The sequence below is a fragment of the Anolis sagrei genome, chromosome 2, assembly GCF_037176765.1.
Source record: "Anolis sagrei isolate rAnoSag1 chromosome 2, rAnoSag1.mat, whole genome shotgun sequence".
Lineage (NCBI taxonomy): Eukaryota > Metazoa > Chordata > Lepidosauria > Squamata > Dactyloidae > Anolis > Anolis sagrei.
In genome coordinates this window covers 17,528,315-17,555,725 of record NC_090022.1, presented here as the reverse complement: position 1 = coordinate 17,555,725, position 27,411 = coordinate 17,528,315, and the positions used below count along the sequence as shown (strand labels likewise).

Below are 27,411 nucleotides of genomic sequence, written 5' to 3'. Positions count from 1 at the left end.
GCATCCTTAGGACACAGGATCACATAGGAGAATAAGATCTGCAAATCAAAGCCAGTGTGCTGCAGTGACTTAAGCTTTGGATTACAATTTTGGAGACCAGGATTCAAATCCCCAATTGACTATGGAAACCCACAGGGTGACTTTGGTCAAGACACACTCTCTCAGCTTCAGAGGGAAAGCATTGGAAACTCCCCTTTGAAAAGATCTTGACAGGATACTATGTGAAGGGAGAGCGAAAAGTAAGACTTGTATGAATCAATGGGAGTTTTGAAGACTATAATTTGTGAAACCTCTGTGGGAGAAATAGAAAACAGGCTCAATCAATGAAAAAAAAAGTAAGTTTTCTATCATTTATGTTTATTTATTAAAACATTTGAGGCCTATTATCTCTCAAAAGCTTTCACGGCAGAATACAATCACTGAAATCTTCTGAAAAGATTTAAAAGAATGTTTTAAAAATGAGCGCTTAGGAACACTTTTAAGGAAGAATTTAAGCATTTTGTTATTTTCATCCTGGTTTACAAAGAAGGTCAGTGAGAGAGAGGCCTGGCTGCTTTAAGGTGAGATTTTGAGGTGGCCTTCTTTAGTCGCATAAAAGAACGGGACAGTCTCTCCGGAGAATGGGACATCTGAAAGTAGGCAGATCTGGTCTCCTGTATCAGCATCGTAAAAGGCCACCTGGTTTGAAGCGTAGTTCAGACAGACTCGGACCCGCTTGGTTTTTTCATTCAGAAGTAAATCACTACTAGGAGGGAGACTGGGAGCACGATACTTATCTCCCCACTTGCCTACGGCCCAGATCCCTTCAGAGGGATCAATGTCAACAGTGCCTTTTCTCCTGACAGATTTCCTGGCCACTCCCACAGCCCAGTCTTCATTCCCTTCCACAACAACGTCCCAAAAATGCCTGCCAGATGTGAACCCCTGATGTCCCAACACATATGCTCGATCACTGAATCTCTCAGGATTGTCAGACAGGTCTTGGCGCTTGCCTCCGAATCTCACACTTTTCTGATCCTCAGACAGGATAAGCCAGCAACCCGCTGTATCTGGATCCAGAGTGACATTTGCTGTTGGAGACAGAAAGAGAGAGAGAGATGAAGGAAAGCAAAGAGAAGCAGGAAGAGCTAAGAGAAGAACTGGCACCGAAAGGATTCACACACCACAGGATCAACTTCATTCCGCTCACAATAAAACATCTTTCTTATAATTGTGATAAAGACTACTTGTTGGGAAATCAGTATTTCCATTACGAGAGGGTTCAAACACTACTTGTGCGGGTTTAATCTAGAAGAAAGGATGCTGCTGGTCTCGTCTCAGAAAGAGAAGTTGGCCTTCTTTTACAATTAATATTTTGAGTGAATACATATGATAACATTACCTTTGTAAAGGGGCTTCTGTCCCTTTAATGGTTGTACAGAAGAGACCATGTCAGCAGGTACTGACTGTCACCTGGTTGTGCAAAAAGAAGCACCTGCTGAATCTCCCTCTTTTGCACAATCATTAGAAGGAGCCCTCGGTGGCATGTTGGGTTACATCGTTGTGCTCGCAGGACTGAAGACCGACAGGTCACAGGTTCAAATCCAGGGAGAGCACAGATGAGCTCCCTCTGTCAGCTCCAGCTGACATTAGAGAAGCCTCCCATAAGGATGGTAAAACATCAAAACATCTGGGTGTTCCCTAGGCAATGTCTCTGCAGACAGCCAATCCTCGCACACCAGAAGCGACTTGCAGTTTCTCAAGTCGCTCCTGACACAGGAAAAAAAATCATTAGAGGAAGAGGGGTCCTTTCATTTCCACATCAGGAAGGAAGTGAAATCTACCCCTCAAAAGAGACATCACTCTTGAAAGAGTTATCAAAGGGGGGAAAGGGGTCTCCACTGAAGCTTCCTCACCAATCCTTGTTTCTACAAACCATATTTTTCAAAATGCAAGTATCCCGGGGACAGAAAGTGACGTGAAATGTCCTGTACAAGAACACAAGAGAGCAAAACAAACATCATAACATGGCTGGAGCTCCACTTGCACTATACCTGTTCCAACTTACATATAAATTCAGCTTAAAAACAAACCTACAGAAGCTATCTTGTTTGTAACTTGGGGACTGCCTGCACACTGAAAAACAAACATTATTGACTCTATTTAAAATGCAGAACGAATGCAGGTTGATAGCATTTTAACTGCCATGGCTCAATGCTTTGGGATCATGGGATTTGTAGTTTCACGAGGCACTCTTTGGCAGAGAAGGCTGAAGATCTTGTGAAACTACAACACCTAGGATTCCATAGCATTAAAGTATGAAAGTCAAAGTGGTGTCAAGCTGCTTTAATTCTACAGTGTAGAAGCCTCCTTCAAAGCAGAAATTACATTCATAGAATCATAGAATCAAAGAGTTGGAAGAGACCTCATGGGCCATCCAGTCCAAACCCCTGCCAAGAAGCAGGAATATTGCATTCAAATCATCCCTGACAGATGGCCATCCAGCCTCTGTTTAAAAGCTTCCAAAGAAGGAGCCTCTACCACACTCCGGGGCAGAGAGTTCCACTGCTGAACGGCTCTCACAGTCAGGAAGTTCTTCCTTGTGTTCAGATGGAATCTCCTCTCTTGTAGTTTGAAGCCATTGTTCCGTGTCCTAGTCTCCAAGGAATCAGATAACAAGCTTGCTCCCTCCTCCCTCTCACATATTTATACATGGCTATCATATCTCCTCTCAGCCTTCTCTTCTTCAGGCTAAACATGCCCAGCTCCTTAAGCCGCTCCTCATAGGGCTTCTTCTCCAGACCCTTGATCATTTTCGTCGCCCTCCTCTGGACACATTCCAGCTTCTCAATATCTCTCTTGAATAGTGGTGCCCAGAATTGGACACAATATTCCAGGTGTGGTCTAACCAAAGTGGAATAGAGGGGTAGCATGACATTGTTGGCTCATGTTTAACTTGTTATCCACGAGGACTCCAAGATCTTTTTCACACATACCGCTCTCGAGCCAGGCATCCCCCATTCTGTATCTTTGCATTTCATTTTTTCTGCCTAAGTGGAGTATCTTGCATTTGTCCCTGTTGAGCTTCATTTTGTTAGTTTTGGCCCATCTCTCTAATCTGTCAAGATCATTTTGAATCCTGCTCCTGTCCTCTGGAGTATTGGCTCTCCTTCCCAATTTGGTGTCGTCTGCAAACTTGATGATCATGCCTTCTAGCCCTTCATCTAAGTCATTAATAAAGATGTTGAACAGGACCGGGCCCAGGACGGAACCCAGCTGATGGCACTCCGCTCGTCACTTCTTTCCAGGATGAAGAGGAAGCATTAGTGAGCACCCTCTGGGTTCGTCCATTTAACCAATTACAGATCCACCTCACTGTAGTTTTGCCTAGCCCACATTGGACTAGTTTCCTTGCCAGAAGGTCATGGGGGACCTTGTCGAAGGCCTTACTGAAATCCAGGTACGCTACATCCACGGCATTCCCCACATCTACCCAGCTTGTAACTCTATCGAAAAAAGAGATCAGATTAGTCTGGCATGACTTGTTTTTTATAAATCCATGTTGACTATTAGCGATGACTGCATTTGTTTCTAAGTGTTTGCAGACCACTTCCTTAACAATCTTTTCCAGAATCTTGCCTGGTATCGACGTGAGGCTGACCGGATGGTAGTTGTTTGGGTCATCCTTTTTTCCCTTCTTGAAGATTGGGACCACATTGGCCCTCCTCCAATCTGCTGGAACTTCTCCCGTTCTCCAAGAACTCTCAAAGATGGTTGCCAATGGTTCCGAAATGACTTCCGCTAGTTCCTTCAATACTCTTGGGTGTAGTTGATCTGGCCCTGGGGACTTGAACTCATTTAGAGCGGCCAGGTATTCCTGGACAACTTATTTCCCAATTTGGGGTTGGGGGTCCTCTAATCCCTCATCCACTCCATCTTGCTGAGGTTGAAGATGACTTTCTTTTTGTGAGAAGACCGAGGCAAAGACGGTATTAAGTAGTTCTGCCTTTTCCCTATCCCCTGTCAGCATTGCTCCATCTTCTCCTCGAAGAGGCCCTATTGCCTCCTTGTTTTTCTTTTTTCTACTGACAAGAAAAGAAGCCCTTTTTATTGTTTTTAATGTCCCTGGCAAGTCTGAGCTCGTTTTTTGCTTTAGCCTTGCGGACCTTTTCCCTACAGGTGTTGGCTATTTATTTAAATTCTTCTTTGGTGATTTCTCCCCTTTTCCACTTCTTGTGCATGTCTCTCTTGTGTCTTAGCACAGTTAGAAGTTCTTTGGACATCCATTCTGGCTTCTTTGCACTTGTCCTGTTTTTTCTCTTTGTACGCACAGTTTGCAATTGCACCTTGAGTATTTCACTCTTGAGAAATTCCCATCCATCCGTAACTCTCTTGTCTTTTAGTATCTGTGTCCACGGAATGCTGCTCAGTGTTTCCTTCATTTTTTAGAAATCAGCTCTCCTAAAGTCCAAAATGCGGGTTTGACTTGTCTTAGTTTCGGCCTTCCTTTGTACATCAAATTGCAGGAGCACATGATCACTTACCCCTAAGGATCCCACCACTTCAACCGCATTGATCAGGTCCTGCGCATTTGTTAGGATGAGATCAAGAGTAGCCAATCCCCTTGTTGCCTCTTCTACCTTCTGGACCATGAAATTGTCTGCAAGGCAAGCGAGGAATTTGTTGGACCTTGTACTCTTAGCTGAGTTTGTTTTCCAGCAAATATCGGGATAGTTGAAATTGCCCATGACTACTACATCTCTTCTCTGTGTCTGCTTGGTCAACTGTTGGCAGAAGAGTTCATCAAGTTCTTCCTGGCTTGGAGGTCTGTAGTAGACGCCTACAACGACATCTTTTTGAGTCCCAGTACCCTTGATTCTTATCCAGATGCTTTCAAGCTGGTTTTCCGGATTGCTGTCTTGCATCTCTTCTGCAGCATAACCGTTTTTGACATATAAGGCTACTCCGCCTCCTCTCCCCTTTGTTCGGTTTCTGTGAAAGAGGTTATAGCCAGCTATGTCTACATTTCAGTTTATTCCTTTAATTTATATGCCACTTTCTCCCAGAATGGGATTAAAGGCAGCATACAATACTTCAAAACACAACATAAAAACTCTTAATAAAAAGTTAAAATACAACTAAATCCAACTTTAATTGAAAAAAGCACTAAAAAGAAGTTTAAAATATAATAGAATAAGATGTATAACATATTGTTGAAAGCTTTCATGGCCGGAATTTTTTTTGGCTGTATGGCCATGTTCTAGCAGCATTCTCTCCTGACATTTTGCCTGCATCTGTAGCTGGCATCTTCAGAAGTTCTGTTGGTTGTGAGACAGATGGTGTATATATACCTGTGGAATGTCCAGGGTAGGAGTAGCCATGAAGTTTGCAAAGTCAATCAGTGAGGGTAAATGCATAGATGTAGTCTGGCCTCTGTTGCCTGGAGGCATCCTCTGTATGGGAGGTGTTAACATGCCCTTGACTGCGTGTTGTCTGGAGTTCTCCTGTGTCTGAATTGTGTTCGTTATTTGCCTGAAACACCAAAAAGGCTCTCCCCTATGTCCTCCTCGATTGTGCCTGGGATGGCAGTGGGAGGAGAGGAAGCCTGAAGACCTTAGAGCATGGGCAGGCTCATAGAGAAAGACAAAATTGTTCAAGTGGTAAGGACCCAAGTAAACATGGGTAGCTAATAGGCTTGTTTGATTTTTTTAAATGGTTCAAAACTCGTTTCGGATGTAGGAAGCGCGAGTGGTTTAGATCTAAAGTCAATTCCGACTATCACAAAAAAAGTTTGAAACTTTTCAAAACTTCCAAGACTTCCGAATCCTTTGTTAATGGTTTCAAGTTGTTATTTCTGGTTTCATTGGGTGGTCTTTACTTTGAAAGTAGTTGTTTTATTCCAGAAAGTGGGGGGGGGGGGGGAAGCAAAGGGAAGAAATCCATCCACACTGTGTTAAACTGCTTCTCTCACCCAGGACTGACGTGAGAGAAAGGAAATGGAAGGAAAGCCATTCAAAGTGGGTTTAACAGCGACTCTCACCCAGAACTGATGCAGGAAAGAAAGGAAACCAAAGGAAAGCCATCCAATGTGGGTTTAACAGCGACTCTCACCCAGAACTGATGCAGGAAAGAAAGGAAACCAAAGGAAAGCCATCCAAAGTGGGTTTAACAGTAGCTCTCACCCAGCTGTAAGGAGCCTCCGGTGGCGCAGTGGGTTAAACCCCTGTGCTGGCAGGACTGAAGACTGATAGGTCGCAAGTTCGAATCCGGGGAGGGGCGGATCAGCTCCCTCTATCAGCTCCAGCTCCTCATGCGGGGACATGAGAGAAGCCTCCCACAAGGATGATAAAACATCAAATCATCCAGGCGTCCCCTGGGCAACGTCCTTGCAGACGGCCAATTCTCTCACACCAGGAGCGACTTGCAGTCACTCCTGACACGACAAAAAAAAACAAAAAAAAAAAACAACCCAGAACTGACGCAGGAGAGAAAGGAAATGGAACGAAGCCATCCAAAGTTGGTTTAACAGCAGCTCTCACCCAGGACTGATGCAGGAGAAAAAGGAAACTGAAGGAAAGCCATCCACAATGGTTTGAAAAGCTGAATCATTTCAGACTCACTTACTAATGAGTAAGAGAAAGGGTGGAAAAAGCTTCGAAATGGCAAGGATACTTCCAGGTTCCCAAATCTCTTTGAAATCGCTTAAAAAAGGAATTTGATCCAAATTTATTCCGAATTACATAGACTCAGACTGAACCTTACCAATCCTAGTAGCTAAAAGTTACCAGCACTTTGATTTCTGACTGTAAATGGAGTGGTAGTTGTTTCAGCAAGATGGACATATGCTCCTAATAAGCTGCTTCGGTCAGTAATGTGACTGCTGCATTCAGTTACGACTGTTTTCTACTCAGGATGATGTATTAATCGGTTCATTCAATTGTCAATCAAATCACATTACAAGAAAACAAACAAAAATTCTCCTAGAATGAATAATTGAACTCTTATTTTAGCTCTTTTTACTAGAAATAGTTTTTCCCACCTTTTTCCCAGGACTGCTACTCAGTGAGTATCATTATATTATCCTATCATTCTATTACCCTCAATTCACTCTTTTTAATAACTGTTTTAGAGGTATTTCATTGCATAAGGGTTATGGTTCTTTTACACTGTAACATTGTAGCTGTAAGATATTTTTTTAAAAAAACTCAGAGGAGATATTTTGCCCTTTAAACCATGGAATTCCCTCAGCAAAACACACATTTTTAAAAAAGAAAAAGATGGTAAAAATCCCTGGTACTGAATCCATGTTATTACAACCAACAGCCTCCCAAAGGAATAGGAAGAATGGACATGGAGGGGATAATATCATTGATTCAGTCAAATGCCACCAGGCAAATGGCACCCTCCCTCCTGTGACTTTTGTCCACCATTGGAAATTTACCTTTCTGAAGCTCTAGCCCAGGTGACACAGCATCCAGGAATGCAACTAAAACAAAACAAAACATATATAAGATTAGGCACCAAATCATTTCGTTCAGAAAAATATCACTTCACAGTAGATCTCCCCCTATGAACCAGCAAGGGCTCTGACATCTGCCCGGACATCTCTCCTCTTGGTCCCACTTCCGTCTGAAGCATTGTTGGGGCTGAGGGAGAGGGTCTTCTTGGTGGTGGCCCCCTGCTCTGGAATGCCCTACCCAAGGAGCTTAGGCAAGCCTACACATTACAGCACTTTCAGAAAGAACTAAAAACTTGGTTCTTTCAACAGGCCTTTGATAATGCTTAGGATAGCAGCCAGACTATTCTTTAGCCAGGGAAGGCTAAATTGATTGCAAGGATTTTTAATCAATGACAATTGCTATATTTTATTTTTGTCAATTTTATATGTCTGGTATTAAATATGTTATTGTATTTTAATGTTTATATACTGTATTATTTTATATGTTGTGTGGTACCATGTGTCCTTATGGGAGATGATGGCGGGATATAAATAAGTTTGTTATTAAGCTTATTATTAGAGAATTCTAATGAAGGTTTAAAAAGAAACTGAAACAAATACTAGTTTGTGATACTGGAAGAATGATAAAAGCTTTAGGAGGCAGGCCTGCACTTTGCTTATGACACGATTCTCCCTCAGTAAGACATGTTTTACAATTAAGTTGTGCAATCATTGTCCAGGCATCGTGCCTGAACAGCAAAACATAGGAAGAGAGAGGAGAGCAGGGGAAACTTCCATCACCAGTTTACTTTACCAAAGTGGAAATGATAAGAAATGAGGAAAGAAAAAAGGAATTCCTTGATCCACTTTGCCAGAGGCCTTGACATGGCTTCTAGAAGGCTCAAAATATCTTCATGTACTAAAGGAAAGAGTACTTAATTTATCTGTTTCATTTCACATGTGCATATTGTTCATTTGGATTTATCAGTTTGTTATAACAGGATAAATGCTTCTTCTTCCTGACTGTGAGAGCCGTTCAGCAGTGGAACTCTCTGCCCCGGAGTGTGGTGGAGGCTCCTTCTTTGGAAGCTTTTAAACAGAGGCTGGATGGCCATCTGTCAGGGGTGCTTAGAATGCAATATTCCTGCTTCTTGGCAGGGGGTTGGACTGGATGGCCCATGAGGTCTCTTCCAACTCTTTGATTCTATGATTCTATGATTCTTTTCCCCCTTTGGTGTTGGAACTCATCCCTATTTTTTCCACATTGTTTCTGCCTCTGGTACCAAACTTACTATTAAAAGAAGCAACACCCATAAACAAATCTAGTTTGTTAACTGAAGTAATCCTTGTAAATGCATAGAAACCAGTAGTGATATCTCTCTGTGTGTGTTTGCACATTTGTGCACACACATTGACTGCCATTGTCACAGAACAAAACTGGGTCCTTCTAGTAAAAAAAAAGAAAAAACAATGCCTGGGTCTGGAGAAAGAAGCCGCACTGCTTCTTCCCCAAGCTGTCATGAGAATACAACAAAAATAAGAGTTCCCCATATTCCCTCTTAGGCCAATGCAGAAACCAGCATAATTCCTTGTGGAAACACCTCTTTACCTCGGAATGGCTTCAAGGCAGCAACTAGAAAGGAATTTAGATCACAAAACTCCCAGATCTTCCATTTCAGCTCCGGAGGGAAAGCCACTGGCTTCTCGGATGTTTGCTTCTTCTCACACCTAGTGAAGAAAACGGAACAATGGGGGTGAGGGGGGGAGCCACTCCTGCAAATTACTTTTTTTAAAGGTACAGAAAGAGCTTGCCATTTCAGGATAAATATTGCTGAGTAAACAAATGCAACAAACAATTATTAGAGATCTCGCTATGGCAGTGACACTAGCTATGGGACAAGTCCCATAATGTCAAAACAAAGGCAATATTTTTATCTGTGACCTGTTGGAGGCCTTCATTTTCTTCCACGGAGCATCAGAGGATCACCGTGTCCACCTGTTATGTCTAACAGAAAGAATTGGGATCCACTTACCTCTGCAAGAGGTTCCTCACATCCTAGAGGGGAGAAAAACAAAAGAAAAGAGATGTAATTGCTCACATATCTGATTCTTCACTGGATGAGAAAGCAATCTTTCCCTCCCCAAGGACACTTCTGTAACTTCAAAATTGGGAGTAGTGCAACTATCCTTATGTAAAGACTATGTGCCCTTGAGGGTAACAGGGGAGAAAGGGACAGTTAGAGTTCCCTGGTGAATTCTCCTTTCGAATTGTCTGTCATCTCGGTTTCTTGCCCATCGATAGACATCCTCAGATTTGAATTCCTTTCCAGCAAGTCCTCCTCAGTCTCCTTCCTGAGTGCTTCAAAAGAGCAAAAAAGGAATTGAAGAGTTGCAGAGTTGAGACACAGGAAACAGCTGTTAACAAGTTTGTGTTCCACGAAAATACTAAATAAGAGCTTTGACTTCAATTAACTTCTCCATGCAATTCTCTGTAAATGAAAATGAATCCAAATCCTAAACATTTCTGAGGAGGTTTAGGCCTCATGCATACACCCAGTGCATCTTGGAAGCTCCTATATAGAATAGAGTTGGCTCTTCGTATATAAAGCTTGATCCTTTCCCTCCTTTTGTATAAGTGGTCTAGTAGTAGACTTGGGGGCCCTCATCAAAGTAGACAAATCTAATGATTATTTCATTTTAATTGTAATGGAACCCTAGGATGTGTAGTTGAAAAGACACCAGAGTACTTTGGCTGAGACTTCTACATCCCCCATGCTAAATTGGAAATGTAGGATTCAGTAGTGTCCTGGTACAGCTGTACCAGAAGCCCCACTTTATTTGCTTTGTTTTAAATGCTTGCTTGCTTGCTTGCTTGCAATCCTAGGCTTGGGATTCTGCAGCAGGGTGGCTTCCTGTTAAGTTTGCAGTTATAGGGCAGGCCACCTGTCCATCATCATTAGCTTCCTTAGTTCTGCCCCCTTTTGGGTTTTTGGAGGGAAGGGAGCCATTTTCAGTCAGTCACTCACAAGGAAGCTAGTCTATAGGACGCAGACAGCTTGTCCTGTAGGAAAAGCTTCATTCCTCAAGACCATCCGGGGACCATCTGGGGACCTTCCGGGGATCATCCGCTGATCGTCTGGGGATCTTTCAGGGAAATAGAAGCAGAAGGAAAGGATCCCAAAGGCTCTGGCTGAGAGCTCACAGCCTCTCAGCATCACAGCACCAGAGGGGATAACAGCCCTGAAGTTCCCACAGAACAGCATTACAGAACCACGGAATTCCAGCTGAAAAATATCCAAGCCTTGGCTGGTAGGTTTTCTCGATGTCCAGATGCATTTGGGATTGGTAGTAAGACTCAGACCAGCGAGGCCCAGATAATAGACAGCCTGGGAGAGATTATAAAGAGTTCTTCCTTATGCTGAGAAAGTACAGTAATCCAAGTCAGTGCCAGTCTCTTAAAGACTAGAATAAGAAAGCCTTGAAGTGTTGTTTGAAGATTGGTTATTTGTTCCTTAATAAAGACTTTGTTGTACCATTAAAAACTCTAAAGACTATCACTTCAGGAATTCCCTAACAATCTCTCTTTGTGGCACCCCGGCTTCCCACTGGGTTAAAGTATACGTCCTATAGAATAAAGACAATTTGTTTAGACCCAGTGCACGACAGAACAAGTAGGATGTTGCCATGGCAGTTATAATGAAATGTAGTGCTATATTTGTGTTGTGTAAATGGACCCAGGTACCCTCTAGAACAGTGGTTCTCAACCTTCCTAATGCCATGACCCTTTAATATAGTTCCTCATGTTGCGGTGACCCCCAACCATAACATTATTTTCATTACTACTTCATAACTTCATCCCTTAGGATTGTCCATGTTTGTGTGACGATGTTGTTCTTCAGACTACATGCCACCCCTGAGTTACAAACAACTCCTAGTTAAGAATGGGGCTGAGACAACAGGGGGTGGGGGAGAGGAATCTATTCTTCAGAAGGGAAGTTCACTCCTGAAAGGATTATCAAAGAGAAATGTGTCTCCACTGAAGCTTTATCTCCAATCCTTGTTTCCAGTGTTTTCAAAATCCAATTCTCACAGGGATGGAAAATGAGGTGACATCTTCTGAACAGGGGCAGAGACAGCAAAACAAACACTATAGGAATGTAAACCCTTCTCTATGTTAATATGTATGTGTGTGTGTATCTATGTGCCTATTCTGGCTTACATACACATTCAACTGAAGAACAAACCTACAGAACCTTGTTTGTAACTTGGGGACTGCCTGATCTCAGATTATCTGTTTATCCCAGACTATCTAACAGACTTATATAATCAAAGCAGATAATCTGGGAATAGAACCTGGGATATAGGGCAGTGTAGATCCAGTCTGAGAGAACGCATATGTTTTGTAGACCATTTCTTCAGATGCATAAGCCTAAATCGTCTTCGCCAGATGCCTAGAGTCATAAACTGATGCTACCAACTTCACTCTCTCACCAGGCTAAGGCTGGATCTACACTGCCGTATAATCCAAATTATCAAATCATTATCTGCTTTGAAGGGGATTATGAGTCTACACTGCCATATAATCCAGTTCAAATCAGATAATCAGGATTTTATATGGCAGTGTAGATCTAGCCTGAGTCTCCTTGCGGAGAGAAAAAGTAGGGTATAATACAAATATACATAATAATAACAACAACAAACAAACAAACATTTTCAATATAGACCACATACAGCAGTTCAATGTAATTCAAAGTGATATGGTTCATCACTGCGGTCCAGACTGCATTATCTGGCAGTGTCGAACCAGCCTAAGGTGGAGACCCCTGTGCACCCTGGCTCAGAGCCAGGCCACCCAGCGAGCTGAGCCTGACTTACCTGGCTGGCTCTGCCCGAGTGGTGGGTCCTTGGCAGCCCCATCCCATTCCATCCAGGCTGCCCCATAGATTGCCCGATAGATGAAGTGGCAGAGGGGGTAGCTCAGGCCTGCGGGTTCCACTTCCCACTGCCTCCACCTCCGCCTCCTCCTCCACTTTGTCTCCACACTGGGCAACTCTTTCCGGTCTTCCCCTCCAGAGAGGCAGCCAGGAGAGGGTGGCATGTTCCAGGTGCAAGGAGGAAGAGGTAGGACCGAGGAGGCAAGACTGAAGAAGGTGGCAGCACGGACCCTCTCAAATGGCTGATTGATCCCCCTAGGAGTCACAACCCCCAAGTTTAGAACTACTGCTCTAGAACAACATCAAAGGAGATTCGAAATGCAGGTCACTGTGATTAACCAAAACAATGCCTAGTTAATTCCACAATAAACAAAGAGCCGATATTTTATAATGGATATTGTCCATGCCAGCTGCAAAACATTAGTTTTGCAGCTAATTTCTTTTGCCCGGTCTTACCTGCAGCAGTTCTGCTGGTGGCTGCTGACATTTCTCTTTTATCTCCTGGACGAGACTTTCCAGAGAAGAAAGTTCCCGGGAAAGTATGATCAAGTGTTCATCTCTTTTCCTTACAATCTGCTTCTCCAGCTCCTCCATCTGGGCCCGGAGATGTTTCTCCTGTTCTTCCAGAAACTGCCGTATTTCCGTGATTTCTCCCATTGTTTTTTCAATTTTTGCTTTTGTCTGCTTCTGCAATGAGCAGAAAGAAGAGCAAGTAAATGAGTAACACATTAAAATACAGTTGCTGAAATGAAAAAAAGAGAGGGTTTCTGGCACATCAGTGGTTGTGTAGGAGGAGGAATTTCAGCAAAGGGTTCCTGACAAACTATCAGATAAAACTCCCTCTTGTTGTTGTTGTTGTTGTTGTTGTTGTTGTTGTTGTGTGCCTTCAGGTCAGTTCCCTCTTGTGGTGACCCTAAGATGAATCTGTCATGGGGGCTTCTTGACAAGATGTATTCTGAAGGTGAGTGGCCTTGCCTTCCTCGGAGACCAAGAATTGGCGACTCACTCAAGGTCACAGTAGGGGATTCATGATCAGTCTTCACACCATCCAAAGATTTATATGATGAAGCTGCATTTTATAACATGTTTTTTACACATTGTTTTAAATTGTGTTCTTTCTGTAATCACATTTACTCCTATACTTACAAGCAGGTCTTGGGCTTCCTTTTCTGTCTCTGCTTTATATTCCAGAACCTTTTCTATCTCCTTCACCAGACAATGCTGATGAAGACTCATCAAATCCTGCAGAGAAACAGTCAGTCAGTTTTCACTGGAAAGTAACAGCCACATTTCACACACATACACAAGTGCGATGCCATACATTTTTCTGTGTTGAAATTCATTTTCTTAGTTTGGCCCAGCTCTCTTTTTAATTCTGACTGTCATCTGGGGTATCATCTGCAAATTTGAAAGGCATGCCTCCTGTCCTGTCATCCATCACTGATTCCTTTTTAAAGCTTATTATTGTGTGAAATCAATGGGATACAGAAAAAGGAGAAACATCTATAGATAGAGAAATGTATCTAATACAAGAGGAGACATTGGGAAACACGTTTTTGAAGAGGGGGACAACCTTTTCACTCCTCCAGTCTGCTGGTCCTCAGTTCTCTAGGAATTCTCAAAGTGGTTCCAGAACTACACCTGCCAGTTCTTTTAATATCTTTGAATGTAAGTTATCTGTTTCCATTAGTGAGTACCATTGATGTGGACAAGCTGTTGGGGCAAGGAAGGAGAACAATCTGCTTTCCTGATCCCTGCCCTTCTTGGCTGATCATCCAGGGAGGAGATGCAATTCAATCTCAAATACGACAAATCATGAATGCATCTCTCAGGGAGGGAAATATTCCATCCTGCTTAAAAGAAGCAGTAGTTAGGCCACTGCTGAAGAAACCCTCCCTGGATCTGCTAGACATTAATAATTACAGACCAGTCTCTAACCTTTTTTTTGGGGGGGGGGGGGGGGATAATTGAGAAGGCAGTTACCCTCCAACACCAGGAAGTCTTGGATGACAGACAGTTCTTTGATCCATTTCAAACTGGTTTCTGGGCAGGATATGTATTTGGGACTGCTATGATTGCCTGAGTGGATGATCTCCATTTTTACACTAACAAGGGTTGTGGGACGCTGTTGGTGCTTCTAGATCTCACAGTGGCTTTTGATATCATCAACCTTGGTATCCTTCTACAACGTCTGGGAGGTTTGGGAATTGGCGGCACTGTACTCAAGGACCTAAAGATGGTATGGCATGCAATGGTAACTGGGTATTTCTTTTTGCTATGCTATTCTCACAACCACATGTGTGCTGGGCAATACAACCATCGCAGAAGATTAGACTTCTGCAATGCACTTTTCATTGGGCTACCATTGTATCAAGTTTGGAAACTCCAGTTGGTTCAAAATATGGCAGCCAGACTGGTTACAGGAACATCCAGGAGGGAGCATATTGCACCTATCCTGAATTTACTCCATTGGCTGCCAATTAGTTTCTGGGGAAAGCACAAAATGTTAGTTTTGATCTTTAAAACATTATTATTATTATTATTATTATTATTATTATTATTATTATTCCTGGACCATCTTAACAGCATCCACCCAAAAATCCAATTCACAATGGAAAAAGAAAATGAAGAAAGACTGCCTTTTCTAGATGTCCTAGTCATCCGCAAACCAGATCAACAATTGGGTCACACCATCTACAGAAAACCCACACACATGAATAGATATCTACATAAAAACTCCAACCATCACCCAAGTCAAAAAAGAAGCACCATTAAAGCCTTGGCAGACCGTGCAAAAAGAATCTGCGAACCCCACCTTCTCCAAGATGAACTGAACCACCTCAACTGGGCTCTACAGGCCAATGGAGACTCCACCTCAGACATCAGAAGAGCTGCAAGACCAAGAACAAGCCACGAGAGTAAAGATGAAGATCCACCCAGAGGAAAAGTGTTCCTGCCATACATCAAGGGAACCACTGACCGCATAGGGAAGCTGATGAGGAAACGCAACATACAAACTATCTACAAACCCACCAAGAAAATCCAACAAATGCTACGTTCAGCCAAGGACAAGAGGGATCCTCTCACTTCTGCAGGAGTCTACCGTGTACCATGCAGCTGTGGACAAGTCTACATAGGGACCACCAAACGCAGCATTGCCCAAACATGAATCAAGGAACATGAAAGGCACTGCAGACTACTTCAACCAGAGAAATCAGCCATAGCAGAGCACCTGATGAACCAGCCTGGACACAGCATATTGTTTGAGAACACAGAAATGCTGGACCACTCCAACAACCACCATGTCAGACTACACAGAGAAGCCATTGAAATCCACAAGCATGTGGACAATTTCAACAGAAAGGAGGAGACCATGAAAATGAACAAAATCTGGCTACCAGTATTAAAAAACTCTAAAATTACAACAGCAAAACAGCAGAGAGGAAACAACCAAGCACACCTCTCAACAAAAGATTATCCCAGGCTCAGCCAGGCCTTCAAATGCTAATGAAGGTGGTCAGTTGAAACATTCACACCTAGCTCCAGCAGAGAAGAGCTCTTTGCCCCACCCCAGCCATTCCACAGATATATAAACCCATTTTCCTAGTTCTAACAGACCTCACTACCTCTGAGGATGCTTGCCATAGATGCAGGTGAAACGTCAGGAGAGAATGCCTCTAGAACATGGCCATATAACCCGAAAAAAACCCACAAGAACCTATTGATTCCAGCCATGAAAGCCTTCGACAATACATTATTATTATTATTAATATTATTATTATTATTTGTTAAAACCATAAATCATTGAGCCAAAATTAGTGGTTCGCATTCTTCTCTTTGTGCCACCCCACTAGAGGTTCGACTGATTCCTTTTCACACTCCTCCTTTATGATGCATTATTTCATTTGAAAGCCATCCATACATTCTTATGAGAGCACCGGATAGTTGACATGCTCAAAATAAGTGCTTCCCAACCTGTGGGTCCCCAGGTATTTTGGCCTAGAACTCCCAGAAATCCTAGTCAGTTTACCAGCTGTTAGGATTTCTGAGAATTTAAGGCCTAAACATCTTGGGACCCGCAGGCTGAAAACCACTACTCTAAACTTTTTTAACCTATTGCCTCTTTTTTAACTTATTGCCTCTCTATATTCTGAGAGGCAATAAATATATTCTATTTATTGCCTCTCAGAAGCAAAGTTCACACTGAATTGGGGTGTGAACTCCAAACAACCGATTGTAAAGAACCACGCTGCCTTTATATTCTTTGGCTGGATTCTTTTCATGCTGTTTATGACTGTCCTTTGAACTGTGAATCCAAGTAGGTAACAACAGAGCCCACCAGAACTGTTTTCGGCCAGATTGTGCATCACAAATGGGAACATTGGCCTGAACTGTGAGATGATTGTTTCTTTCTTTTTTTCGATTCACCTTTATTGGGATCTCCAAGCAAAGAAATCATTATTTCTTTTTCTCCATTTCTTGCTTGGCAGCTTCTTTGGCCCTTTTTGCCTAGAGGCCAAAGAACGGAGAATTGGCCTGAACCCTGCAAAGTCTGGCAAAGGCCTTGAAGGTCTTCTCCTCCTCCTTGGTGATAACTGGGCCTTCTCTTTTTTGTGGACATTTTTGATGGGTATAACTAATCCAGAAAGCTGAGTGTGTCATCGAGGGCATCAGAGGCCCCCGCTTTCAAGTTGGTCTGACCCACAGCAAGGAGTTCCGCAGTTCCTGGAAGCCACAATTGGGACAAATTGATGAAATGTGCCCCCAACAGCCAGCTCAACCAAGGACTATACAAAGCCTCTGTGCCTTTCTTTCACTTTCCCCCAAGCCCTAACTTTGTAACAATTCCCCAAATAAAGATACTTAAAACTGCAACTTTTTAACTCTCTAGCCTGCTCACTGGAGGGAAAGATACTGGAGACACTGGAGGGAAAGATACTGGAGACAAAGTTGAAGTACTTTGGCCACATCATGAGGAGACAGGAAAGCCTAGAGAAGACAATTATGCTGGGGAAAGTGGAAGGCAAAAGAAAGAGGGGCCGACCAAGGGCAAGATGGATGGATGGCATCCTTGAAGTGACTGGACTGACCTTGAGGGAGCTGGGGGTGGTAACAGCTGACAGGGAGCTCTGGCGTGGGCTGGTCCATGAGGTCACGAAGAGTCGGAGACGACTGAACGAATGAACAACAACAAGCCTGATACTTTGTGTCACTCCTTGCCTGAACTATCCAAATGCATGAATTCAACCGTTTCCAGGCTGCGGGAGACTGCGAGCCTGCCTGGAAAGCCTCCTTGGTGTTCCGGGGATGCCGGATCCGCGTCGCTTCAAACCGCAGATACGGAATCTCCCCTTTTGGATCTCCGTATCCACAAGATGGCGGATCGCCTCCATTTTAATGACTTATTTTTCTGTGCTTAATTCTAACCTTATCTGCCATCTCGCTTTTCCTATTATGAGTCTCTACGCTCAGGAAATAACCTCTCAAATTTTAAGAATATATTTTATCAGAAACAGCTGATTGTCAAAAGTGCCGGTTCCATTGCTGCTGCTCCACTGCGCCTCGCCGTTTCCTCACTCCTGCCAAGCTCCTGATCCAGAGGCTCGATGTGGTTCCCCCATGGGACTTCGGGGAAGAGCCTGGCTTTGGGGCCTCGGACCTTGAAGGGAAATTCTAGTTTTCCAAGGACCAAAGATTGGATCGATTGCAGAGCTGCTGGGGTTCCATCCGTGAGTTCCATGGATACCAGCCAACCTTCCCAAAGATCATGGACTCTCTGCTGCATGTTCTGGACTCCATGAAGCACCATTTTCCCCCATGAACTCTCTTTTAAAACTCTGAACTCAAAGCTTCCTTATGAAATTTATTCTTTATTAAATATCCTTGAAGGGTGGGGCAAGTATGGGGTTTACTGCTATGAAATACTTATGATTCCTATGTATTATATATTCCTTTATAAAATTTCCCTTTGGACCCTTGACTTTGCCATACCCTTGGCCCCCTGCCCTCCCTTGAAGTGGCAACCAGGAAGCAACCAGCTGCCCGAGAGGGTCATTTGCCCTCACAAAAACAACCATTACACAAAACCTTTGCATGGACAATAGTAAATGAAATTCCTATTTATTTTCAGAGTTAGGCTGAAAGATAGGTATTTCCTCCGGCCAGTTTTGATTGATAGACAACAATAAGGGAAAGACTGTCCACAGGGGGTCTTCTGCCCAGCTCCATTTGCCTCACCCAAAACCCATCTCAAACACACACCTCAGATCAGGACAGGAAAACCCGGCTTAATTCAATCACCCTCCCATTACCAAAACAATAAGCCGATCTCCCAGCTGGCTGATTTTCCTGACGCAGGGACACCTAGGTTTCAGGAATGTAATAATCCTTTCATCCCCCATTCTCTCTTTTTGTCCCTCCTCCTCTTCCCTGGTTCGCCAATTCCTGGAAGCGGGGAAAGCTCCCTGATAGGCTCCCTCGAAGCGGAGGAGCCTCGAGATTGGCTCAAACCGGGGGCAGGCTGCCAAGCCTCCTCCCAGCTGTCCAGCGATCAGCCAATCACCATCAAGCCAGGCGGGGAAAGGAGGGTGGGAATTTTGAAATCTCTGTACCTGTTTTTGCTATAAAAATGCTTCCAAACTTTGTACCAGTATGCTTGTATGTGAGCTATCACCACATAGCATCCGCTTCAGCTGAATCGCTCCAATAAAAGCCTCGGTCACCGCTTCTTCCGCTTTGGTGAGAATTAATAATTATAAAATAGCTGGAATCAGACTTCTCTGTCCTCACCAAAGTAGCAGACCCTCTTTGGTGCGGTCCTAGGGGTCTCTCTTCCTGGGGAAGACCCTCCTAAAGTCAGTATCGACTTCAAGTGGTCATGTTTTTCTTTAGAGTTGGAGGCAGAAACTTCTGCCACGGCTTGATAGCACTCATTGCTGCAGTAGGCAAAGGAGAGAAGCACACTCACCTCAATCACCCAGCTACCAAAAAAATAAAGCCTCTTATAATCACCTTTGCAGAACCATTCACCTCAGTTCTGGGTGAGGTGGATGTTTCCCGCTCCATCGCTCAAAATGGAGGGAGATACATCCTGTCATGGGACACATCAAAGGCCCATGACTTATATGTAGAAAATGAAGGTCCATCATTTATGTAGACATTGCCAATTCTTATATGTATCTCTCAAAGGAAACCTTATTATATCTCTGATGGAGAAGATAAAATTTGTACAGATTTGGGGATATAAACTGTTGGAATATTCATTTGTTAATGTAAAAACAAGCAGAAGTAAATACCTTCCTGAATGCAAAGTGGAAGAAAAAAAATGTTAAACAAGATAGAGAAACCAACAAAAGAGAAGCAGAAAGCCCTCTTTTGAAACTAATGTGTGTATTTAAGTTTTATTTTAGATTGACATACAATTAGACATACATATGTCATTATTGTTCAAGTATGTTTAGATTTATGCTGTTGTCTTTTATTTGCAAAAAGGAAACAGTACATATGAAAGGGATCTAGGAGTCTTAGCAGACCTCAACTCAATGTGGGTCAACAGTGTGATGAGGCAGCTCAAAAAGCCAATGCGATTCTAGGCTGCATCAATAGTAGTCTAGTGCCTAGATCTGGAGAAGTAATAGTACCACTACATTCTGCTTTGGCCAGGCTTCACCTGGAATATCCACCTCTAGACACCACAATTCAAGAAGGATATTGACCAGTTGGAACGTGTGCAGAGATTGGTCCAAAGTCTGGATGCCAAGCCCTATGAGGAGCGACTCAGTTATGTTTCACTCAGAGAAGAGAACAGTAAAAGGGGACCCAAAAGCCATGTTTAAATGTTTGAAGGGATGCCATATTGAGAAAAGTGAAGGTTTGTTTTCTGCTGCTCTGGAGACTAGGACACAATGAGCAATGGATTGAAATTGCAGAAAAGGAAACTCGACCTAAACATTAGGAAGAATTTCCTGATGGTCAGAGCTATTCAGCAGTGGAATAGGCTGCTGCCTCAAAATGTGATGGAGTGGCCATCTGTCAAGAGTGCCTTGATCATGTGCTCCTACATGGAAGGGGGTTGGGCTGAGTGGCACTTGGGTTCTTTTCCAAATCTATGATTCTATGGAAAGATAGAAAGTGAGCAGTTGAAAAATATGTTTGCCCACTGCCACCCAATATATAACTTGCTAGCAAACTTACAGCCATAAACAGGTTATTTATAAAATGGGTTACACATTACAATTTAATTTGAGATCTTTCATACACAATATGGGATGTGCAATACCCACATTATGAATACAGATCCAAACCTACTTTTATCTACTTTTATGCGAGGAAGGAAACGTCACTTTTTTTATTAAGAAACTCCGGTTTTTCTCACTAGCTGTGCTAAACAGGACAGACTGGCAGCCACTTTAGCAGTGTTTCAAGGCAGCTTCAAGGGAGAAAATTTGTTTTCACCTCCTCCATTTGGTGCCCTCCAGAGAGATATAACTTTACTAGAATCCTATAATTTGCAGGCTTCAAGGCAGATTAATCCATTACTTAAAGGTGGGAAGCAAAGGTGACGAAATTCCATTTTACCAGCACACATACCTATTTCAACAGTCCTTTTTGGTCAATAATGGCTTTCCCCCCACTTCAGGCAAGAAATTGTTATTTTGAGACCAGCAATAAGATTTTCGAATGCAAGTGCATCTTCACAGAACTTCCCAGGAAGCTTCCAAAGGCATTTCCTTCCCTCATCAAACTCCACAAGAGTTTCTTACCTTGTACTCTTGAGCAGCCGTTCCCAGAGGAATCGTTCGATGATCCCAATGCTCCTTGGATCTGTTGCACACCACACAAATGAAGGTTTCATCATCTGTACAGAACAAATTGGGAGGCTCCTGGTGTTTCTCACAGACTCTCTCCTCGCGTTTTGCCTTCTTGGGCCCCTGAGGACTGTGTTTCTTTGTTATTTCTACAAAGTTGGCTAGCTGCTGATTTGTCCTGAGGTTCTTTGGTGAAACGATTTCTCTGCATTGAGGGCAGGAGGTCTCTGTGTTGCCTGACTTCTCCCAGGTCTGGGTCAGGCAGTGTCTGCAGAAGTTGTGCCCACAGTCTAAGGTCACAGGATCCTTGAAGTAATCCAGGCAAACAGAACAAGTGGCTTCTTCACAAAGATCCCGCAAGAGATCCTGTGCCTTTGGAATAGCAGCCATGTCTGACTTACAAAGAACACAATTAATTTCACTTTCCTTTGCATTTACCTGTAGAGCATTTTCTGATAATAAGTGGTTCTCAACCTTTGGTCCTACAGGTGTTTTGGACTTAAACTCCCAGAAATCCCAGCGAGTTTACTAGCCGTTAGGAATTGTGGGAGCGGAAGTCCAAAACACCTGGAGAACCAAAGGTTGGGAACCACTGCTGTAAATGATTTGCTAAGCATGCCAATGACTGCAATTAACAGGGAGGGAACACCTTGGAGAAAACATTTCTAGATAAAGAAAATTCATTTTTAAGACAAGGCACCAGGGATTTAGTAAAACTGCAACAGTGTGTTTATTTATTTAAAGCACTTACCTCTCAATCTGCCAGCGCCTCCAATGCCACATGCAATTATAACCATATGTTTTATTGAGAGTCTATTTTAATCCTGTCCTTAAAATCCTTTTAAACCTAGGATATGACTTAAAACATTTAACTGAGATTGTTAGGTCCCTAAATTTTCATGGGTTATTTTCAGGCTGGAGATGAGGGGGGTCTCTTTTTTATTGTGTCAGAAGTGAATTGAGAATATACTGCAAATTGCTTCTGGTGTGAGAGAATTGGACATCTGCAAGGACAAGTCCAGGGGATGTCCAGATATGTTACCATCCAGGCTTCTCTCATGTCCCACGTAGCCACAGCCCCTCCTTCCAACTCGGACAAACCATTGCTGCATGCGGAGGGGGGAGGAGGAGAGGCAGACCCATTATGCTCTGGCTCCTCCTTCAGCATCTGCACAGTGGTACCAGCCAAAATGGGGAATTTTATTTTTATTTCAAATATTTGTACCCCGCCATTCTCAACCCCCTCTAAAGGGGAAGAGCATCAGATAAAACAGACTGTCGGATAAGTGAAGGTCGAATAAGCGAGACTCTACTGTATATCTATAGTAACAGCCTTCTTGAATTCATACACTTTTCTTCTTTAATTCAGAAGTATTAGCTCATCATTTTTCTAAAACTTATTTTTGCTCTTAGATATACAAGCTATATAGTTTATACATATGTATTATTTCATAATACTTTTAGTTCGCAAATCATGTTGCAATAATTTTCTTCTGTTTTTTTTAAAATAAATTTAAATTTTTAAAAATAAATTTAATTTTTTTAAAATAAAATCCATAAAAAGTTTCCATTCCTCTTGCAGTTTTTGTGTATTTTCTTGTTTTAGAATTAATGTTAATTTGTCCATTTCAGCCATATCAAAAATGTAATATATTTATCTGATGTTGGTTCCATAGTTTTGCTGAATATTGAGACTCTTCAGCAAGGGAGGCGGAAATGTCCTGCGATGGTTTGATGCCCATCTTCATTCCAGCAGGCAGGAACCTGGCTTTCATGTTAGTCAATATGTGTTACAGCCAATGATAGGAAAATAAATCATCTAGAACAGAAGCAATAAGGAATACAAAAAGGAACAGAAAGGTTGAGGGGAGGAGCAGTAACAAATATTTTTTTAAAAAAAAAAACCTAAGTATCCAACATTTGTCTGTGCAAAACCAAGGGAAGCAGTTTCCTCAGTTCTGGGTGAGGACGATGTTTCTGCCTCCATCACTGGAAAAAAAAACATCTTGAGAAAGACCCTCAAGCTTTTTTTAGATCAGAAATACTGGACGTTGTAATATTTTGATTTCCTCATGCAAAAAAAGTGCCAAAATCAATCAATGTTTGTGGATTTCAGTGGCTTCTCTGTGTAGTCTGACATGGTGGTTGTTAGAGTGGTCCAGCATTTCTGCGTTCTCAAATAATATGCTCAAATAAAACAACACTCAAACACAGGGAAACTCCAGAGAGGAAACACACACACACACAAAGGATTGAAGGGGATAATAGGAATTACAGTACACAACAAATAGTACATGAGCATTATACACAGGGTGAAATACACTCCAGCTTTTTACAATGGGATGCAGATTTCTCAACGAAGATATGTGGTTTGCCACAGAAGAAGAAAAAATGTGAAAATCGAACCGGCTGCTGCTGTTGATGTAAAACTGGAGTAAAAAGAGAACTCTCATTCTCAGCAGTTTCTCAACTGAAATAACAATTTCTCAGTTTCTCTACTGAACTGTGGCCCAATTGTATTTGTTTTCGGTTGTGGTACTATGGTGATAAAAATCTCATAACACAAAAATCGAAAGGGAATCATATGAAAATGTAGGGCTTCCCGGAAAACAAATTGTCAAGTTCTATTTATACCTCAAAAATTACTTCAATTAAAGGTCATGGAAGAGACATTCCAAATTCAATGCATCAAATAATCAAGATTGCAAAATTTCCGTGTAGAAACGGGAAAATTTCTACATCTGATGAAGTCCTTTGTCTTTAAGATGTGACATTCCTGAAAGCCTTGACATGCCACCCTAAAATAGTGATACTGATATGGTATGGATAAGATAGATAGGTATACATACCTACATGCTAGAAATATTATGAAACTTGCTCAAGATTTGCTTGATTCTTGACAGCAATTGATGAGATTATGTTTGCATATACATAAATGAGTCTTAAGATGAAAGCCCAGGTGAACATGACTTAATATAAAGTGCCTAAAACAGGGAATAAAGTAAAGCACTCAGACATAACATATATGTGTTTCCCTCTGGCAGCAATTTATATGTATATGTGTGGCTACAGCCATAGGGCCCTTCCAGACAGGCCCTACATTACAGGATCTGATCCCAGGTTTTCTGCTTCAAAATGGATTATATGAGTCCACACTGCCAGATAGTCTGGGATAAACAGAAAACCTGGGATCAGATCCTGGGATATAGGGCCTGTCTGGAAAGGCCTGTATATCGTAAGTATTTAAAACATATAAATATTCTGGAACCTGTAGACGTCAAAATGTTTAAGTGAAGTGTTGATGATAGTCTGACATACCTGGCTTAACAACTATCATATATTGGAAGCTTTGTCCAAAAGAAGTTGTTGTTATTATTATTATTATTATCTTTATTTGTACCCCGCTAGCATCTCCTGAAGGACTCGATGCGGCTTACAAAGGCCAAGGCCTCAAACATAACATAACAATACACAACCTAAAGCAAATCAAAAACAGTTAAAGCAATATTAAAACAACAAGCAATAAAACAATACACTAGGGCGCAATAAAACTGGGCCTGGCCAGGGTAAAGGGTACAGATTAAAAGTGCTGATGTGACGAGGTGATATGTAGGATTATAGGGTAAGTGCAGTGTGCAGCAATCTTAATTTCTACTAAAGTGCTTCTGGGACTTGTTATTGGAGTTTTCCTATTCTGGAAAGGCACATCGGAACAGCCAGGTCTTCAAGTTCTTCCTAAAGACTGCAAATGTAGGGGCCTGTCTAAGATCTTTGGGGAGGCTGTTCCAGAGTCAGGGGGCCACCACAGAAAAGGCCCTGTCCCGCGTCCCCACCAGGCGCGCCTGCGACGTAGGCGGAATTGTGAGCAGGGCCTCTCCGGATGAACAAAGTGAACGTGTGGGTTCATATATATATAAGGCCTGCCTCCCTGGCCTCTACAAACCCCAGAAGTGTGGCAGCCTAAGGCGCGGCAGGGAAGCCCTGCCTCCCTGGCCTGCTGCTGCCTGCGTGGCTCGGAAGCTCTGCCGGAGTCTACTGAGGCCAGGGAGGGAGGCAGGTGCCCTTGGGACAAGCCAGAAGGAGGGTAAGGAAGCATGAGTAAGAAAATAATATATAAAATATATAAAATAATGTATAAATATTAAAATTAATATAGCGTCCCTACCTTGTGGATTTTCACTTATCACGGGTGGTCCTGGAACAGAACCCCCGAGATAAGTGAGGGAACACTGTATTTTTATTTATTCTGTTGGTCACGGGGGTCTCTGTGTGGGAAGTTTGGCTCAATTCTATCGTTGGTGGAGTTCAGAATGCTCTTTGATTGTAGATGAACTATAAATCCCAGTAACTACAGCTCCCAAATGACAAGATCAATACCCTCCTAATCCACAAGTATTCAAATTTGGGCATATCAGGTATTTGTGCCAAATTTGGTCCAGTGAATGAAAATACATCCTGCATATCAGATATTTACAGAACGATTCATAACAGTAGCAAAATTACAGTTACGAAGTAGCAACGAAAATAATGTTATGGTTGGGGGTCACCACAACATGAGGAACTGTTTTCAGGGGTCATGTCATTAGTAAAGTTGAGAAACACTGAGGTAGGTTAAAAATACAGGTAGGCAAGTGTTTGTGTGAGAGAGAATAACATGTTGTATTTTGGGGGTAGTGTTCAGAGAGAGCAATTTCAGCTGATAGTAACACGGGCCCCTTCCACACAGCTGAATAAAACCCCACATTTTCTGCTTTGAACTGGAATATATGACAGTGTGGACTCAAATAACCAAGTATACAGCAGATATTGTGGGATTTTCTGCCTTGATATTCTGGGCTATATGACAGTGTGGAAGGGCAGTGTGGAACTTAATACCCAGTTCCTAAGCATTATGTTGCTGTGTTATGCTTTTGACTAACTCTTATTGCTATTTTGAAAACATATCATCCCTAGGACACAGGATCATGAAATCTGTGTCACATAGGAGAATTAGATCTGCAAATTAAAGCCAGTGTGCTGCAGTGATTTAAGGTTTGGATTACGATTTTGGAGACACACTCTCTCAGCTTCAGAGGGAAAGCATTGGCACCTCCCCCTTGAAAAGATCTCGACAGGATAATATGTGAAAGGAGACCAAGTAAGACTTGCATGAATCAATGGAAGTTTTGAAGACTATCATTTGTGAAACCTCTTTGGGAGAAATAGAAAACAGGTTCACTCAATAAAAAAAGTTCTGTATAGACCTCACAACCTCTGAGGATGTTTGCCATAAATGCAGCTGAAACATCAGAAGAGAGTGCTTCTAGAACATGGCTATATAGCCCGAAAAACCTACAACAACCCAGTGATTCTAGCCATGAAAGCCTTCGACAATAGATTTAAGTTCTGTATAATTTATGTTTGTTTATTAAAACATTTGAGGGATATTCTCTCTCAAAAGCTTTCATGGCAGAATACAATCAATGAAATATTCTGAAAAGATTTTTAAAAATATTTTAAAAATGAGCGCTTTAGGAACACTTTTCAGGGAGAATGTAAGCATTTTGTTATTTTCATCCTGGTTTAGAGAAGAAGGTCTGTGAGAGAGACCTGGCTGCTTTAAGGTGAGATTCTGAGGTGGCCTTCTTCAAACACATAAAAGAAATGCACATAAGAGAGCAATTTCAGCTGATAGTAACACCCAGCTGAATAAAACCCCACATTTTCTGCTTTGAACTGGAATATATGACAGTGTGGACTCAAATAACTAAGTATAAAGCAGATATTGTGGGATTTTCTGCCTTGATATTCTGGGCTATATGACAGTGTGGAAGGGCAGTGTGGAACTTAATACCCAGTTCCTAAGCATTATGTTGCTGTGTTATGCTTTTGGATGCCAAACATTTTGACTAACCCTTATTACTATCTTGAAAACATAGCATCCCTAGGACACAGGATCATGAAATCTGTATCATGTATGGCAAATCAAGGCCAGTGTGCTGCAGTGACTTAAGCTTTGGATTACGATTTTGGAGAGCAGGATTCAAATCCCCAATTGATTATGAAAACCCATGGTGTGACTTTGTCCAAAACACACTCTCTCAGCTTCAGAGGGAAAGCATTGGCAACTCCCCTCTGAAAAGATCTTGACAGGATACTATGTGAAGGGAGAGTGAAAAGTAAGACTTGCATGAATCAATGGGAGTTTTGAAGACTATAATTTGTGAAACCTCTTTCAGAGAAATAGAAAACAGGCTCACTCAATGAAAAGACA

General features: G+C 42.3%; 1 protein-coding gene across 1 annotated transcript; it reads right to left on the bottom strand.

The window, feature by feature from the left end:
- Positions 1-349: 349 nt before the first annotated feature.
- LOC137096337 (E3 ubiquitin-protein ligase TRIM7-like) lies at positions 350-21,572 on the bottom strand. The gene is made up of 7 exons (XM_067465495.1): positions 21,114-21,572; positions 13,498-13,593; positions 12,808-13,038; positions 9,451-9,473; positions 9,027-9,145; positions 7,421-7,465; positions 350-1,070 (listed from the first exon to the last, which is right to left on the bottom strand). Exons 1-7 carry the CDS (start codon positions 21,546-21,548, stop codon positions 556-558), a joined length of 1,464 nt encoding a protein of 487 aa, XP_067321596.1. The 5' UTR covers positions 21,549-21,572; the 3' UTR covers positions 350-555.
- Positions 21,573-27,411: the final 5,839 nt, after the last annotated feature.